Below are 15810 nucleotides of genomic sequence, written 5' to 3' on the forward strand. Positions count from 1 at the left end.
AGGGGGGGGCGAGGGGGGGGCGAGGGGGGGGCGAGTGGGGGGCGAGGGGGGGGCGAGTGGGGGGCGAGTGGGGGGCGAGGGGGGGGCGAGTGGGGGGCGAGTGGGGGGCCGAGGGGGGCCGAGGGGGGCCGAGGGGGGACGGGGGGGGACGGGGGGGGGGACGGGGGGGGACGGGGGGGGACGGGGTGGGACGGGGGGGGGCGAGGCGGGGGATGACTCGGCCCATGGTACAATGGGCACTTGCTTCTTGGCAGGACCACTGCGGGTGTCTCACGGTGACACTGGCACCCGGCCACGGCAACGTGGAATTGCCACCGCTTGCTCTTGGGGCTCGCCGATAGCGTTTGGACGTTGATGGCGCGCAATTCAAAATGTCACTGTCCTGGTAACAAATGAAGTTTGTGGAGAATAACAGCCACTTTCTGCACTTTTGAGGCATAAGCAATTGGAAAACAACACTTACGACCCAGGAACAAAATATATTTTGTTGTTGTTACACAGTCTATATATAATTATATATGATTATTACAGCAGCCAGCATCCTCAGGCGGTGACCAGACGTGTGGAGAATTCCTCCTCCCGTGACTGCAGGGATTCATCTTCTTGGTTCTTTCGGTAAAGTCACGTAGAATGGAAATAACTAAATAATAAAAATAAAACATAATAAAACATAATAAAATAAAATAATGCATTATGTTTTATTTTTGTATTTCCATTCTACGTGACTTTACCGAAAGAACCAAGAAGATGAATTCCTCCTCCCGTATCTGTCTCACAGAATCAGAAAGGGTTTTATTCGCCATGAAAGTTTGCACAGACAAGGAATTTACTTTGGCAGGAAGGTGCATACATTCAACATATAGGAATCTTAAATAAGTGGTTTACAAGTCTAACTATACTAAAGGTACAAAGTCTAACTAATACTAAGGAGCTAAAGTATGTAAAAATTGAATAAAATAAAATCTAAAATATACAATGGCTATAATATACAATATAAAATTTCAAAAATCCAAATAGGGTAACAATGCAGATATGGCTGGGGGTTAAATGCGACGTCATCAGAGGGGTTGGGTGGGGTGGTGGTGATGGGGGGGGGTTAACGTAGTCATATAAATCACATTTTAAATCACATAGATGTATATCCTATAAATTGCAAAGGGCTTAGATGCAAAGTATGCCAACGAGTTGTGGCTTGACGGTCAACATCTTCAACAGACGCAACTCGCTAATGAAACACTTGCGCGGATGAACGGCGCATGATGATGAAAAGGAATGGGAGAATCCGCACTCACGCAATGCTTGTTTAGATGTTTGGTTCACGCAAACTGCTAATTACATTTCGTCGTCTCGAGCACGTGTCGACACGAACAACCAGCCCCCCCGCGGCGCTCCCATTATCACTTCCTTGCGTTACGGTAGCGTCTTATATGATTAGTTTATTGTTATTTGTGAATTATTATATTATTGTGTTGTTATTCCATTGCCAATTATTAAATATTATTTTTTAATAATAAAATGAGTCATTATGAATTATTATATTGTTATGTTGTTATTTTATTACCAATTATTAAATATTATTTTTTCATAATAAAATGAGTCATTATGAATTATTATATTGTTATGTTGTTATTCTATTAACAATTATTAAATATTATTTTTTAATAATAAAATGAGTCATTATGAATTATTATATTATTATCCATTATTGTTATTAATTGTTATCATATATTTTTGTTAGTAATTATTACATGACTAATTGTTATATTGTTAATTATTATCGAAGGCATAAATCAGTATTACTTATTAATTATGATATCATTATTTTCATCATTTACAACAACGCTTCAAAAACTTTCATCTAATTAACCCTAAATCGAATTAACCTCAAATCTAATTAAATATCGACGTAGCGGTGACGAGCTGATGATGGCTTGGCACTTGACGGCGTGATCTTGGGGGGGTATTTACAAAGCCCCGCAAGTGTCCGACGTTTCGCGGACACTTTGTTCGATCCACTCAAAGAAGTTGGAGGAATTTCATAAATAAATGCCGCAGTGGGAGGGAATTAGGAGGAGGGGGGGGGCGCGAAACGTCGGCCACCGTTGCCGAAACTAAACACGCGGTGGGTTCAGGGCCGGATTGAGATTGTGGAGGACCCTGGGCTACAGCTACTGTGAGGCCCCCGATAATATTTGCAAAAGGAAAACAAAGTTAAAGAAAAACATAAAAATGTATTTTTACAAGGCTCACAACGAATATAATTCAGCATTCACAAATTAAATCACTTTCCACTTCATCTCTGGAGGTCCTCCAGCTGCAGCCCCTAAGGGGCCGTCCATAAATGACGTCACGCACCTAGGGGGGGGGGGTCAGACATTTGTGACGATGTGTGACGAGGGGCGGGGGGGGGGTGAGAAATGTGACGTCACATCAAAATGCGCAACTTTAAATAAATATAGACGACACGTTCTACTTAATTAAATAGACTCTTTAATACATGTTTTCTCTTACAACATCAGAGTGCAGCGCCACATTAAATACGCACTACAATAATAGTTTAAAGCGATTTGAAGCAAGTTTTATTTTTGGGGTGGGGGGGGGCAGAGCTTTGTGACGTCATATTTGAGGGGGGGGGGGCTGACTTTTTGCGACGCCGTGTGACGAAGGGGGGGGGGGGCAAAAATCGTCCTAAATCGCGTGACGTCATTTATGGACGGCCCCTAAAGCCCTGGGTGGGCTCGTGGCTACAAACCCCCGAAAAGCCACGTGGGCGAATCACGCAGCAGCAGCAGCAGCCCGCGGCTCCGACTGTCGGTGTCTTAGCGTCCTCTGGTGGCACGAGCAGCCACCACGCCTCGGGGATTGTCCACCACGCCTCGGGGATTGTCCACCACGCCTCGGGGATTGTCCACCACGCCTCGGGGATTGTCCACCACGCCTCGGAGATTGTCCACCACGCCTCGGGGATTGTCCACCACGCCTCGGGGATTGTCCACCACGCCTCGGGGATTGTCCACCACGCCTCGGAGATTGTCCACCACGCCTCGGAGATTGTCCACCACGCCTCGGGGATTGTCCACCACGCCTCGGGGATTGTCCACCACGCCTCGGGGATTGTCCACCACGCCTCGGGGATTGTCCATTCTGGTGTCGTGCGCCTCGACGTTCCGGCGTGTGGTGCCGCGCATGGTTAGCTGCGTGACGAACTTCTTTCGCGCCGTACGTCGCCTGTGGTTTCTCAAACTTGTTCAGGCCCGCGGAGCACTCAGCCGACGCACAACATTTTCCGCGGAGTCAAAACTTATTCACTTCTCTCTCTCTCTCTTTAAATACCAGCACAGTCATACAACATTATTCATATAACCGAAATTTTTAAAAATGTAGGTGGGGTGAGCATTTAGATGTTAGGGTTCGGCTGGTTTCAATCAGGGTAGTTTACCTATCAATATTTTTTTATTAATTAAATATCACGAGTAAAACGTGAATCAATGTCCGAAACAGAAGGTGGTAAATTTCGATTGAAAGTTTTCGTGACTGCAGGGATTCATCTTCTTGGTTCTTTCGGTAAAGTCACGTAGAAGGGAAATAATAAAATAATAAAAATAAAACAAAATAAAATACAATTCTCACGACGTTTCGGCCACAACGCAAGCAGCCGTCCTCAGGTGAAAATCAGGTCTGTCGGAAAGACAGCGTCTGAATGAAACACCACCAGGCTTGGCAGCGTATATTTAAGCTGGGTTAGGGGAGGAAGAGCGCCTTGACAAAGGAATTTGCATATCAACAGAGGAATTTAGCATATTTATGGAAAATGCAGATATGGGATTGTCACTACTTGTGGAATGCGTAGGAGGTGGGGGGGGGTCTCAAAGTCATATTATGCCCGTGCATCATGTAGGATTAGCAGCAACAAAGGGAGGAAGGTAGAGTTAACGGTAATAAAGGGAAGGAATTTTAATAGTAAGGAGCTGCAGCAGCCAAACCACCACGTAAAAAACTAAAATATAAACTACATCAATATCATCAATATACTAAATATACTCTCCAATACGCTGAGCTACTAACAGTAAATCGTACATTACAATTATATGTCGCAAAAAATATAATATGCCTCCAGATAAACTTTTTCCTTACATCACAAGGGTCTACCCCATACTATATACTGCCATAGACAAACCCAACATTTAATTATATACTGTATTACTATACACCACCTTAGACTATACATTGTAATATTACACTATGTATTATTCTACCCACCCTACTGTATACCACACTGCTGTATATTCACTATACAATTACGAGGCCTCAACAGACCAGCTTCATCATCAGCCGTGGTCAATCCACTGCTGGATGGAGGCCTCTCTACCCAAATCGTCGGCAACGGTGGCGATCCTACGAGTCGCTCCATCTCCCATCGGCCCCGTCCTCGCACCGATGTTTATAATTCCTGTGACCACGAGAGGGCGACACACAGCCACGCGATCTCCACCGGGAAAATCAACACGCGCGTGGCCTTAATGGTGAAAAATACACACCGTAATCGTCGACGTTTCGGGCAACGACCCTACGACATAGTTCATATAGAGGCCAGAAAGATGAGAGATGGATGATAACAGTTGCAGACTGCGCTACTCGATGCCCATTGTGACTCTGATGAGAACTAATTATGTAAATAAATCAATAAATCCGATGGCCATTTGTTTTTTAAAATGTGTATGATTAGTTACTTAATCGTCAGCATCTGGTAGCAAACAAACCCGTCAGTAATCACACGTGTCTACTACGTATGTGTGTTGCTCTGTGTTGGACTTCTTTGGCACCGTACGTAACAAAGCAGTTGTAAAGAAATCAGTTTTCGGTCTATAAACTAATTTCTATATTGAAAGTAAATGTGTACAATGCTGCTGGCATATTCCACTCGGGTTCTTAAAATCGGAGGTTTTTTTTGCATCACCGGTAACCGGATTGAAAAAAACCGGTTTTAGTAAAGCGGTTACCGGTAATTCGAGAAACACCTCTTCAACAACGCTGCTATTTACCCACACGGCTGTATAACTATCGAGTATTTGTTCTATTTTACAAGCTTTTCTGGAAGCGACCTGGCGATCACAAATGATCGCTCACAGAAGTGACGGCTCATCATCAACATCATCGTCGTGTGGAAATTCATAGCAGACTCGAAACACGTGGTGACGTTGATTCTAAATGTGGAGGGGAAAACCGCAGAGGAAAATCCACGCGGCCACGGGGAGAGAGATAAGACACGCAAACTCCAAATATACAGCAGCAGCAGGCGTGTGTGTCAGGGTCCGGATCTAACCCACGACCTCCTGTATACCAGGCGAGGTAGTTCACATCTCCTAGCCACCGTGATGATGATGAGAGAGAGAGACACGCAAACTCCAAATACACAGCAGGCGTCAGGGTCGGATCGAACCCACGACCTCCTGCATACCAGGCGAGGTAGTCAACATCTCGAGCAAATAATCGATTATTTCTAACCCACCTTTGCTTGACATCCGTAAAATAAATACCTTCATAGTTGATCGGATTCCTCCAATCCTCATAAAGGTTCTGATTTTCATCATTCCTCATTCCTCATGGTCTCAGCCTGCGGTGAATGCAGCGGCCTCTAGCGGCTGCAGGTGTCCAATCGATTTTTCCATTCGACGAGTTTTGTTCATCACACAAAATAATCCGTCATCAATCGATTAATCGTCGATGCATCGTGACACCTCGAGCAGAGGCCGCCACGGGTTAACGCGTGTGCATTAATTAAGAGAGAGACGGGGAGGAGGAGGAGGGGGAGGGGTAAAATATATAACATGCGACGTTTCGGGCAACGAGCCTTCTCCGCAGCAACATAGAGTGGGCCAGATCGAACACATGCGGGTGCACTCAACACCACGGGGCAGAATGTGAGAATTAAATGCAAGTGGGCTAGTGAATGTGTGTGCTCTGCAAAAGGGGCATTGACCGAAACGTCGCTCATCGTTCACGCGGCGTATTGACAACCTGTCCGGAACCTTTTTTTCTTTCCCCCGGTCATATAAATAACGCCCCCCGCCCCCCATATAGCATAATATTTCCATTGACATTGCAATAAAAAGTTAAAACGTTATCTCCGTGTAAGACATTGTGGCATCTGTTACGTGACCGTTTAAAAAATGTATGAACGAACTTAATCAAAAATGTGTACTGTATACCCACGAACCGGAACTATTCTTTGTTACGTTTGGTGTTTCCATCCGGGCTAGTTTACAACGGGACCGGAAGTTCGTAGCACGTGTGTGTGTTCGCGCGTACACGTGTGCAGTTTAAACGCATTGCGAATTAGAATCCAACATTTAACGTTAACGTCAAACATTTAATCTTCTTCGCGGATAGACCCGGCTTAAGTTTGTCCACTTGCCGAGCGAAGAATGGCGAAGCCCATGATTGTGAATAACGAGGTGAGGATTTCACGCGCGCGTTCCTGGTGCGGTGTGCAGTCAACGTCGCCACTAAGGGAGACAAAGGCGGCCGGGCGTGGTGGTGGTGGTGGTCCTGGCCACCCACCCCCACTCGTGTGCCGCGCCGGCCTTCATAGGTGCTGCTACTCGCTAACGGCACTTGCCGCAAAAGTCTGTTCGAAGGCTATACGGGGGAGCTTTGCTTTGGTGACTCCACTGCTGGATGAGGGCCTCCCACCACGCTGTGTGGGGATGTTATGTGACCATACTTCACCACACTTCACCATACATGGCTGGTCACCCCGTGGTGCCCTTATAAAACTCAACGTGTAACCTACTCACGCCGGCTTGTGCCCGCCCTCACAGTCGGGCATATTTGCGGAATACACCACGCCGCCATTGACCCTGGCCATTGACCGAACAACCCAACGTTCCTACCAGCTCCCTCCGCAGGAATGTGTTATCGGAAGGAAGAGCATTCCAGACGGCCGTAGAAGTGCATCTGAAAAGCTGCTGCTGCGTGGATGAGCGGAGTTGGCGTGATGGTGCTTTACGCCCCTCGACGAGATCAACCGAGTTGTCGTGGTTCATTTGCGGCAAGATCTTTGTGTGTATTGAGCGCGACCTTTTCGTTCGGCAACCGGTCCAGCAACAATGTCTCACGGGCTGATGCTACTGCTGCTGCTACTACTGCTGCTGCTACTACTGCTGCTGCCTGCTGCTACGGCTGCTGCGCGCATGTTTGATGTGTCTCCAGATTGTGGGGATGAGGAAGGACGTGAGAAAAGTGAAGATTCTCGTTGTGCGGAAACTCGCTCGCTCCCTCGCAGCGCTGAGGAAGAAAAAGTAAGTCTCCAGGAACAACTCCGGGGTGGGGGCAGTGGGGGGGGGGGTCATAATGGCCGTGTCAGAGACACTGACCCAGCATCCCAGAGAGCCTGGGTTCACACCCTGAGACTGGTTGCCTCTCTCTCAGGGTGTTCTTAGTGGCCGTGTCAGAGACACTGACCCAGCAGCTCAGAGGGCCTGGGTTCACACCCTGACACTGGTTTCCTCTCTCTCAGGGTGTTCTTAGTGGCCGTGTCAGAGACTCTGACCCAGCATCTCAGAGAGCCTGGGTTCACACCCTGACACTGGTTTCCTCTCTCTCAGGGTGTTCTTAGTGGCCGTGTCAGAGACACTGACCCAGCATCCCAGAGAGCCTGGGTTCACACCCTGACACTGGTTTCCTCTCTCTCAGGGTGTTCTTAGTGGCCGTGTCAGAGACTCTGACCCAGCATCTCAGAGAGCCTGGGTTCACACCCTGACACTGGTTTCCTCTCTCTCAGGGTGTTCTTAGTGGCCGTGTCAGAGACTCTGACCCAGCATCTCAGAGAGCCTGGGTTCACACCCTGAGACTGCTTTCCTCTCTCAGGGTGTTCTTAGTGGCCGTGTCAGAGACACTGACCCAGCATCCCAAAGGGCCTGGGTTCACACCCTGAGACTGGTTGCCTCTCAGGGTGTTCTTAGTGGCCGTGTCAGAGACTCTGACCCAGCATCTCAGAGAGCCTGGGTTCACACCCTGAGACTGCTTTCCTCTCTCAGGGTGTCCTTAGTGGCCGTGTCAGAGACACTGACCCAGCATCCCAAAGGGCCTGGGTTCACACCCTGAGACTGGTTGCCTCTCTCTCAGGGTGTTCTTAGTGGCCGTGTCAGAGACACTGACCCAGCATCCCAAAGGGCCTGGGTTCACACCCTGAGACTGCTAGCCTCTGTGTTTCAGGGCGTTCAAAATTATGCTGGCTGACCACATGAATGTTTGTGGCTCTTTAAACACACACACACATATTTTCCTGCCAATAGGAAATAATCGTGAAGTTTTGGATGCCGATGTCCTCTGTTTACGTTCTCACGGCCCCCGTACATCGCAGGGGCTCGGAGGAAGATTTGCAAAAGAATGCCCGAAGAGTGAAGCGACTTCTGGAGGAGATCGATGCCGTCAAGGTGAGTTGGGGGCCCCGGGAAGAGAAACACAGGAAACGTATCGACCGGCACAAAGACACAGATCTCCCGTGTAGCCTTGGGGGCCATCCGTTTAGTACGTACGCATGGAGGGGGGAGAGGGGGGGGTTAACCCAAATTGCGTAGCTTGCGTATGGGGGGGTCGACTGACAATGTGATTGTACGTACGCAGGTATTGTGGTCAATGCAAACATGACTCCTTGTAAAAAAAGGTGTCAGTTTTGTTGCCAGATAAAAGGGCAAAACAACAATTATCATGTTTTGCTACTGGCAAAGGAGGTTCCAATGGTGTGAACCGAATGAAACTAAAAAGAATGTCAACATGGCAAAAGCCATCGAATAAAGCCGCTGGTCACACCGCATGATCATCGCGCGGCGCTTTCAGATGCGCTTTTGCGGCCGTCTGGAACGCTCCTCCCTTCCGATATCAGGAAGCCGCTGGGAGCTGTGATGCACTTTTAAATCACCGAGATTGACAAACAAACGTATTCAGAACTGTTTTTCGTTCTGTTTAGTTTCTTGTCCTTCCCCCCGCTCCTCCGGTGAGCACGATTGGCTACGTACGGTGCGAAAGAAGTTCAACATGCGTACGTGCGTACAGCTCTTTCGTTCAATGGATTACTCGCAAAGCCGCTGCTGCGAGGATGAGCGGAGTCCCCGTGATGGTTTTTACGTTCCTCGACGAGAAAAGGTCGCCCGGAATTAAATTAATCGGATGAGGCTCGTCACGATCGTTGCGTTTGTCTTTTCCAGGATTTAGATCCAGACACGGTTTCAAAGACTGCCCTTTATGAGAACATCACGTTTGAGTCGGTGTGCAAGAAGGTAAAAACGTGTTCTTTGTTGTTGTTGTTTTTTTGTAATCTGTTTGAAAAGTGGTAATTTAAATCACCGTTCAACCGGCGGTCTGCCAGTCTGTTGTTTGTTTGGGTCGAGTGTGACCCTGTCGGGAACCGTTCTGTCGACGTTGTTGATTATCCTGTTGTTGTTGGTCATCATCGTGTGATTGTTGTTGGTGTTGCTAAAGCGGCTGGTGGTGGTGGTGGTGGTGTTGCTGATGATGCTCGTGATTATTAAAGGTGGCATGATGGTTATGATAATGGTGAATGATAAGTAGGATGGTGATGGGCATAATAAAGATGATAGTGGTAGTGGGTGATTATGGTGATGATGATGGATTTCATGTGATGATGATGGTGGTTGTGATGGAGATGATGATGGTGGGGATGTGATGGAGATGATAATGGTGGGGATGATGATGTTGATAATGATGATGGTGATGATAATGATGATGATGGTGATGATGATGATGGTGATGGGCATAATAAAGGTGATAGTGGTAGTGGGTGATTATGGTGATGATGATGATTATGGTTTTCATGAGATGATGATGATGGTTGTGATGGAGATGATGATGGTGGGGTTGTGATGGAGATGATGATGGCGGTGGTGATGGAGATGATGATGGTGGGGATGTGATGGAGATGATGATGGTGGTTGTGATGGAGATGATGATGGCGGCGGTGGTGATGATGATAATGATGGTGGTTGTGATGGAGATGATGATGGCGGTGGTGATGGAGATGATGATAGCGGTTGTGATGGAGATGATGATGGTGGTGGTGACGTTGACGATGCCAGTGATGGTGATGCGCCTGTCATTCCAGGACATCTCGACGGCGAGGGAGCGTGCGTTGGCGCGACTCTCCACCTTCCCGCTCATCAGGGCCAAGATCGACACCATTAAGGGTGGGCGTGGAGCGAGCATCTCACGGGGGAGGGCTGCCCACAATGGGAGTGGCGGAGCCACTCTAAACTAAATCTATTGTTTTTGGTTTAACGCGTAGGCTTCTGCGACCAATAGCATCCATAATATAATATAGTTTTTTTGTGGGTTAGATCGTAAATATGTAAATGTGTCGTTAAACCCGCCACCACCCGACACAGCCAACCAGTAAGGGTTGTCACGTAAACAGAACGTGGCCAATTCGTCACTAATCACTAGTACAGCACTAGTGTGTAGTGTATTGTATAGTAGTGTAGTGTATTGTGTAATGTATAGTGTAGTGTACTAGTACAGCACTAGCCGGTGTGTTGGAGAGCCAAGCCACGACATTAACGGTGTGCGTGTGTACCACGTTGTAACGTGTGCGTGTGTACCGCGTTGTAACGTGTGCGTGTGTACCGCGTTGTAACGTGTGCGTGTGTACCGCGTTGTAACGTGTGCATGTGCACCGCGTTGTAACGTGTGCGTGTGTACCGCGTTGTAACGTGTGCGTGTGCACCGCGTTGTAACGTGTGCGTGTGTACCGCGTTGTAACGTGTGCGTGTGCACCGCGTTGTAACGTGTGCGTGTGTACCGCGTTGTAACGTGTGCGTGTGTACCGCGTTGTAACGTGTGCGTGTGTACCGCGTTGTAACGTGTGCGTGTGCACCGCGTTGTAACGTGTGCGTGTGTACCGCGTTGTAACGTGTGCGTGTGTACCGCGTTATAACGTGTGCAGGTTCCACGTGCGACAAGTGATCACGCAGTGCGTGAGGACTTTGCGTGTGTTGTGTGTGTGTGTGCGTGTGCTCGGTGTTGATGTGGTTGACCTGTACAGCACGCGGCACGTCGTTTTGTTCACAGCCGCCCTCGACTCGTTCAAAGCGGCACGCGCAACGGTGCCAGACGACAGCAAGGCTTCCCCGAGGCCTGGCGAGGGGGAGAGTGCCGTGGAGAGCGAGGGGGAGATGGCCGGGGAGAGCAAGGGGGAGATTGCCGGGGAGAGCGCGGGGGAGAGCGCGGGGGAGAATGCCGGGGGGATCGCTGGGGAGAGCAAGGGGGAGAGTGAGGGGGAGAGCGCCATGGAGAGCGAGGGGGAGAGCGAGGGGGAGATTGCCGGGGAGAGCGCGGGGGAGATTGCCGGGGAGAGCGCGGGTGAGAGCGCGGGGGAGAGTTCGGACGAGGGAGGAGAGAAAGAAGAGAGACTGAATACGGGGGCGGCGAACAGAGCGAGACTGAGCCGGGTCGGCAAGAGCGAGGAGAGGAGAGGAGCGATTGTCGGGACGGAGATCTTGGGGAAAGCCAAGGGAGCCGTGGCGAGCGTGGCTGGCGCGGCGAGCGGAGGGACAGCGCCGGGCCGGCCAGCGAGCGTCGGGCCCACCGGAGGCTCTACCGCGGCCACTTGGACCGCGGTCGCCGCGGCGGCGACGCCGTCCGGCGGCCGCGTGGGGCCGAGCGGAGAGGAGCGCACGGTCCCCGCGGCCGCCGGTGACGAACCGCCGACGCCGCCACCGCCGCCGGAGCCGGAGTTTGACGACAGCACCGAGGAGCGGTTCTGCCGCAGGCAGAAGGGGCTCGGGGGGAAGGGCGCGGGCCGGCACGGCGGCGGTGACGACGACGGCGGCGACGATGATGAGAGCGAAGACGACGAGAGCGACGACGATTTCTTCATCGGGAAAGTGCGACGGGGCGGGCCCGGGAGGAGGAGGGGGAAGAGGCGGAGGAAGGAAAGCGGAGCACTGCGGAGTGGTGACCGGAGTGACAGTGACAGTGATGGCGATGGCGGCGATGGTGGCGATGGAGGAGCGGGGCGAGGGCGTGCGCAGCGCCGAAGACCGGCAGGCCGAGCGGGGATGAAGACGCAGTTCTGCAGCCTCGGGGAGTCGCGGGGAGCGAAGGGCGGACGCGGGTGAGTGTGTGATGGGTGAGTGTGTGATGGGAGTGTGTGTGATGGGTGAGCGTGTGATGGGTGAGCGTGTGATGGGTGAGCGTGTGATGGGTGAGCGTGTGATGGGTGAGCGTGTGATGGGTGTGTGATGGGTGAGTGTGTGATGGGTGAGTGAGTGATGGGTGAGTGAGTGATGGGTGAGTGTGTGATGGGTGAGTGTGTGATGGGAGTGGTGTAATGGGTGAGCGCGTGGAGATCGTGGGTTCAATCCCGACCCTGACACTTCTTATAATTTTGGAGTTTGTGTGTCTCTCTCCCCGTGGTCGAGTGGATTTTGCTCCAGATCCTCCGGTTTTTCCTTCCAACATTCATAAACGTGATTTTAATAGCATCTGGCCGCTATACACTTCCACATGATGATAAGCCACTTCGTTGAGCTGTCATTTGTAATAGCCAGCTTTCTTCTTTTACCATACCTGGTAAAATAAAAAGTTTAAATCGCGTAAAAAAAAAAAGAGTTTAGTTTGGCCGTTCTCCTAGGTGACTGCTCTGCTCGCTCACAGCCTGTGTAGGCTACACAGGAAGGGGGGAGGGCGTGTCTGTGTGTCTGTGTGTGGGTGTGTATCTGTGTGTGGCTGTATCTGTGTGTGTCTGTGCGCGTGCACGCAAATGCATGTTAAGAAAAAGAAAATATCTCGGCACTAACCGATACGTTCATAATTCTCCCGTTTCTCTCCTAGCAAACACTTCCCATCGGGCAACGATCGCAAACCCTACCCAGGTACGGCCTCTCCACCCGTCGCGTTGCACCCCACCCCCCCCTCACCGCCACTGCGTTCCACCGCATGCAGGCTGGCGAGACACTCGCTTTCCACATCCTCACCGATCGCGGTGCCCCGGTGGCTAGGAGATGCGTAGGAGGTGTGCGGGGGGGTTTCAAAGTCATATTATTTTTATTATTTTATTATTTCCCTTCTACGTGACTTTACCGAAAGACCAAGAAGATGAATCCCTGCAGTCACGAAAGCTTTCAATCGAAATTATTAATCGCGTAAATATATAAGCCAACTAATACATATTATTGATAGCAATTATTAGTTGGGTTATGTATTTAAGCGATATTTATATTTGCTCGATCACAATGGCTACCAATCATAATCGATTTCCAATCATAATCGATTTCCAATCATAATCGATATCCATTGTAATTTATCAGACGACATGGTCTTCTCACCTGATGGGCTCGCGAGTGACGACGTCACATTCAGCCGCTCTGCTGAAGACCCAAACAGCAGCAGGGTTTCCCCACAACTCTGTGGCTGTCGCCTGATGGTGCTGGCTGCTGCCGCTGCCGCCGTTGTGGCCACCGGCGAAACGCCACGGCACTCGAATTGTAAACGCTGTGGGTTTACTCTCCGGCACGCAACCGGTGCGCTGAACTAGTCATGCATTTTCTTGGTTCTTTCGGTAAAGTCACGTAGAAGGGAAATAATAAAATAATAAAAAGGAAACATAATAAAGTAATTCTCACGACGTTTCGGCCACAACGCAAGCAGCCGTCCGCAGGTGAAGACCAGGTCTGTCGGAAAGACGGCGTCTGACGCTGTCTTTATCTAAGGCTGTCTTTCCGACCGACCTGTTCTTCACCTGAGGACGGCTGCTCGCGTTGTGGCCGAAACGTCGTGAGAATTATTTTATTATGTTTTATTTTTATTATTTTATTATTTCCCTTCTAGTCATGCATTGCCAGGTTTTATTTACGTGACAACCCTCGAAACGTCGTGAGAATGTTGTATTGTTTTATGTTTTTATTCTTTTATTATTTCCCTTCTACGTGACTTTACCGAAAGAACCAAGAAGATGAATCCCTGCAGTCGCGAAAGCTTTAAATCAAAATCTAACCCTCACTAAATTGGCTGTTTCGGGTGGTTGGCGGGTTTAACGACATATTTACGCCATCAAACACGACAATAACACCTCTTGTGTGAAATACGAAGAGGTTTTACCCTTTCGGGAAATCAAACAGGGGGTGTTAGGATGTTCAAACAGTAGCTGGCTGCTCAGTCCGAGCTGTACATGTTCTGATGCGTGTGGCGTTGACTTTGCGCTGTGCGCCTTGGGGCGTTGTTCTCTGCTCTGACGCTGGTGGTGAGACTAGGCCATGAAGATTTATCAGAGCGTGTTTTGTTTGCATGTTAACAAGCATGGTGTGTGTTTAATGCAGTACAGTAAAACCTTGGATTGCGAGTAACTTGGTCTGCGAGTGTTTTGCAAGACGAGCACATTTTTTTATTAACTATTGATTTGATAAACGAGCGAGGTCTTGCAATACGAGCAGTACGTGTGCACGCGTTGTCTGCCGAGCGTCACGTGATCACAACTGATTTACGAGTTATTTGGATTACAAACACGTTTTCCGGAACGAATTATGCTCGCAATCCAAGGTTTCACTGTATTTATTCCTTGCGAAAAGTATCTGGTGTTTGAACATGTGAACACCTCCTGGTTAATTGTCAGAAAGGATACAACCTATTCTTATTTTTCATCATTTAACACTGGCAAAAAGGGTCCCATGATAGAAAAAAAAACCTATTAAAGGCTCCACGGGGGATAGTTGGATTTTTTTGTGTGCAAATATATACAATTATATTATGACACTCTCGCAACTAATCATTTACTCATTTCTACTTTTGATTCAGGGGCCTCCGGTTCTGCCGGCGGGCGTAGGGGAGCTGGCCGGCTCCCCGCTCGGGGGGGCCCGCAGGGTGCGGGTGGGGCCGGCGGCGGTAGTAGGGGCGCTCCGGACGGGCAACGGGCAGCGCTGCCGACGGGCAGCCTCCACCCGTCGTGGGAAGCGAGCCGCAAGCGCAAGGAGCAGCTGGGCAAAATCCCCGAGTTCGCCGGCAAGAAGATCAAGTTTGACGACTGAAGGACTGACGCAGGGGAGAGATGCGGCGGCGGCCGTGGCGGCGGTTGGAGCGATCGGTTGCGAGCAATCGGTTGCGAAGAGACTCTGTTGCATGCAACTGAATCTCTTTGCGTGCGGAGGGCAGCTCTTGCGGCAACCGGTCGCTCGGCGCCGGTGACGTTCTAGCAGCGGATCGTTGTTTTCGTCGCCGCGCGACGCCGTTTGTGAACGCGCGATTGGTCGTTACGCCCCCTCGCAGCCCAGCTGCTCGCTCGGGATGTGGACAAAGCAGTTGAGGGGGCGGCAGTGATTGAGCCGCGTGGTTTTGAGAGAGCAATGTGCTCCCGGATCGTTTTGGGCGTTGTCCCGGCCTGATGGTTACCACGCCGGACTTGCGATCTAGAGGTCGCCGGTTAGATTCCATCTTCCCCCCCCGGGCGTGGCAGTTGAAGCAACGGGACAAATGAAAGCAATTTTTTTTATTTTACCAGGTAGGCCCACTGAAGCTACACAGCTCTTTCTTTCAGAAGCGACCTGTCGCAAATGTTAGCGCAACGAAGTGGCTTATCATCATCATCACATGGAAATCTATAGCGGTCAAATTACTCCCTAAATGCGTGACTTTGATTCTAAATAATGTGGAGGGGGGGAAACCCTAAGAGCCCGGAGAAGAATTCACGGGGAGAGAGAGACACGCAGACTCCAAATACACAGCAGCGGGCGGGTGGGCGGGCGGGTGGGTGGGCGGGTGGGTGGGGTGTCCCCGTTCACAACGGAATCTCGGAACGTGCAA

General features: G+C 50.0%; 1 protein-coding gene across 1 annotated transcript; it reads left to right on the top strand.

Annotated features, from left to right (window-relative positions):
* The first annotated feature begins 6306 nt into the window (after positions 1-6306).
* LOC144950721 (uncharacterized) lies at positions 6307-15737 on the top strand. The gene is made up of 8 exons (XM_078880794.1): positions 6307-6455; positions 7213-7301; positions 8366-8438; positions 9210-9281; positions 10124-10205; positions 11086-12130; positions 12850-12890; positions 14809-15737. The coding sequence occupies exons 1-8, from the start codon at positions 6426-6428 to the stop codon at positions 15036-15038; spliced, it is 1662 nt and encodes a 553-aa protein (XP_078736920.1). The 5' UTR covers positions 6307-6425; the 3' UTR covers positions 15039-15737.
* The last annotated feature ends 73 nt before the right edge of the window (positions 15738-15810 follow it).

Source organism: Lampetra fluviatilis, chromosome 59 (genome assembly GCF_964198595.1).
Source record: "Lampetra fluviatilis chromosome 59, kcLamFluv1.1, whole genome shotgun sequence".
Lineage (NCBI taxonomy): Eukaryota > Metazoa > Chordata > Hyperoartia > Petromyzontiformes > Petromyzontidae > Lampetra > Lampetra fluviatilis.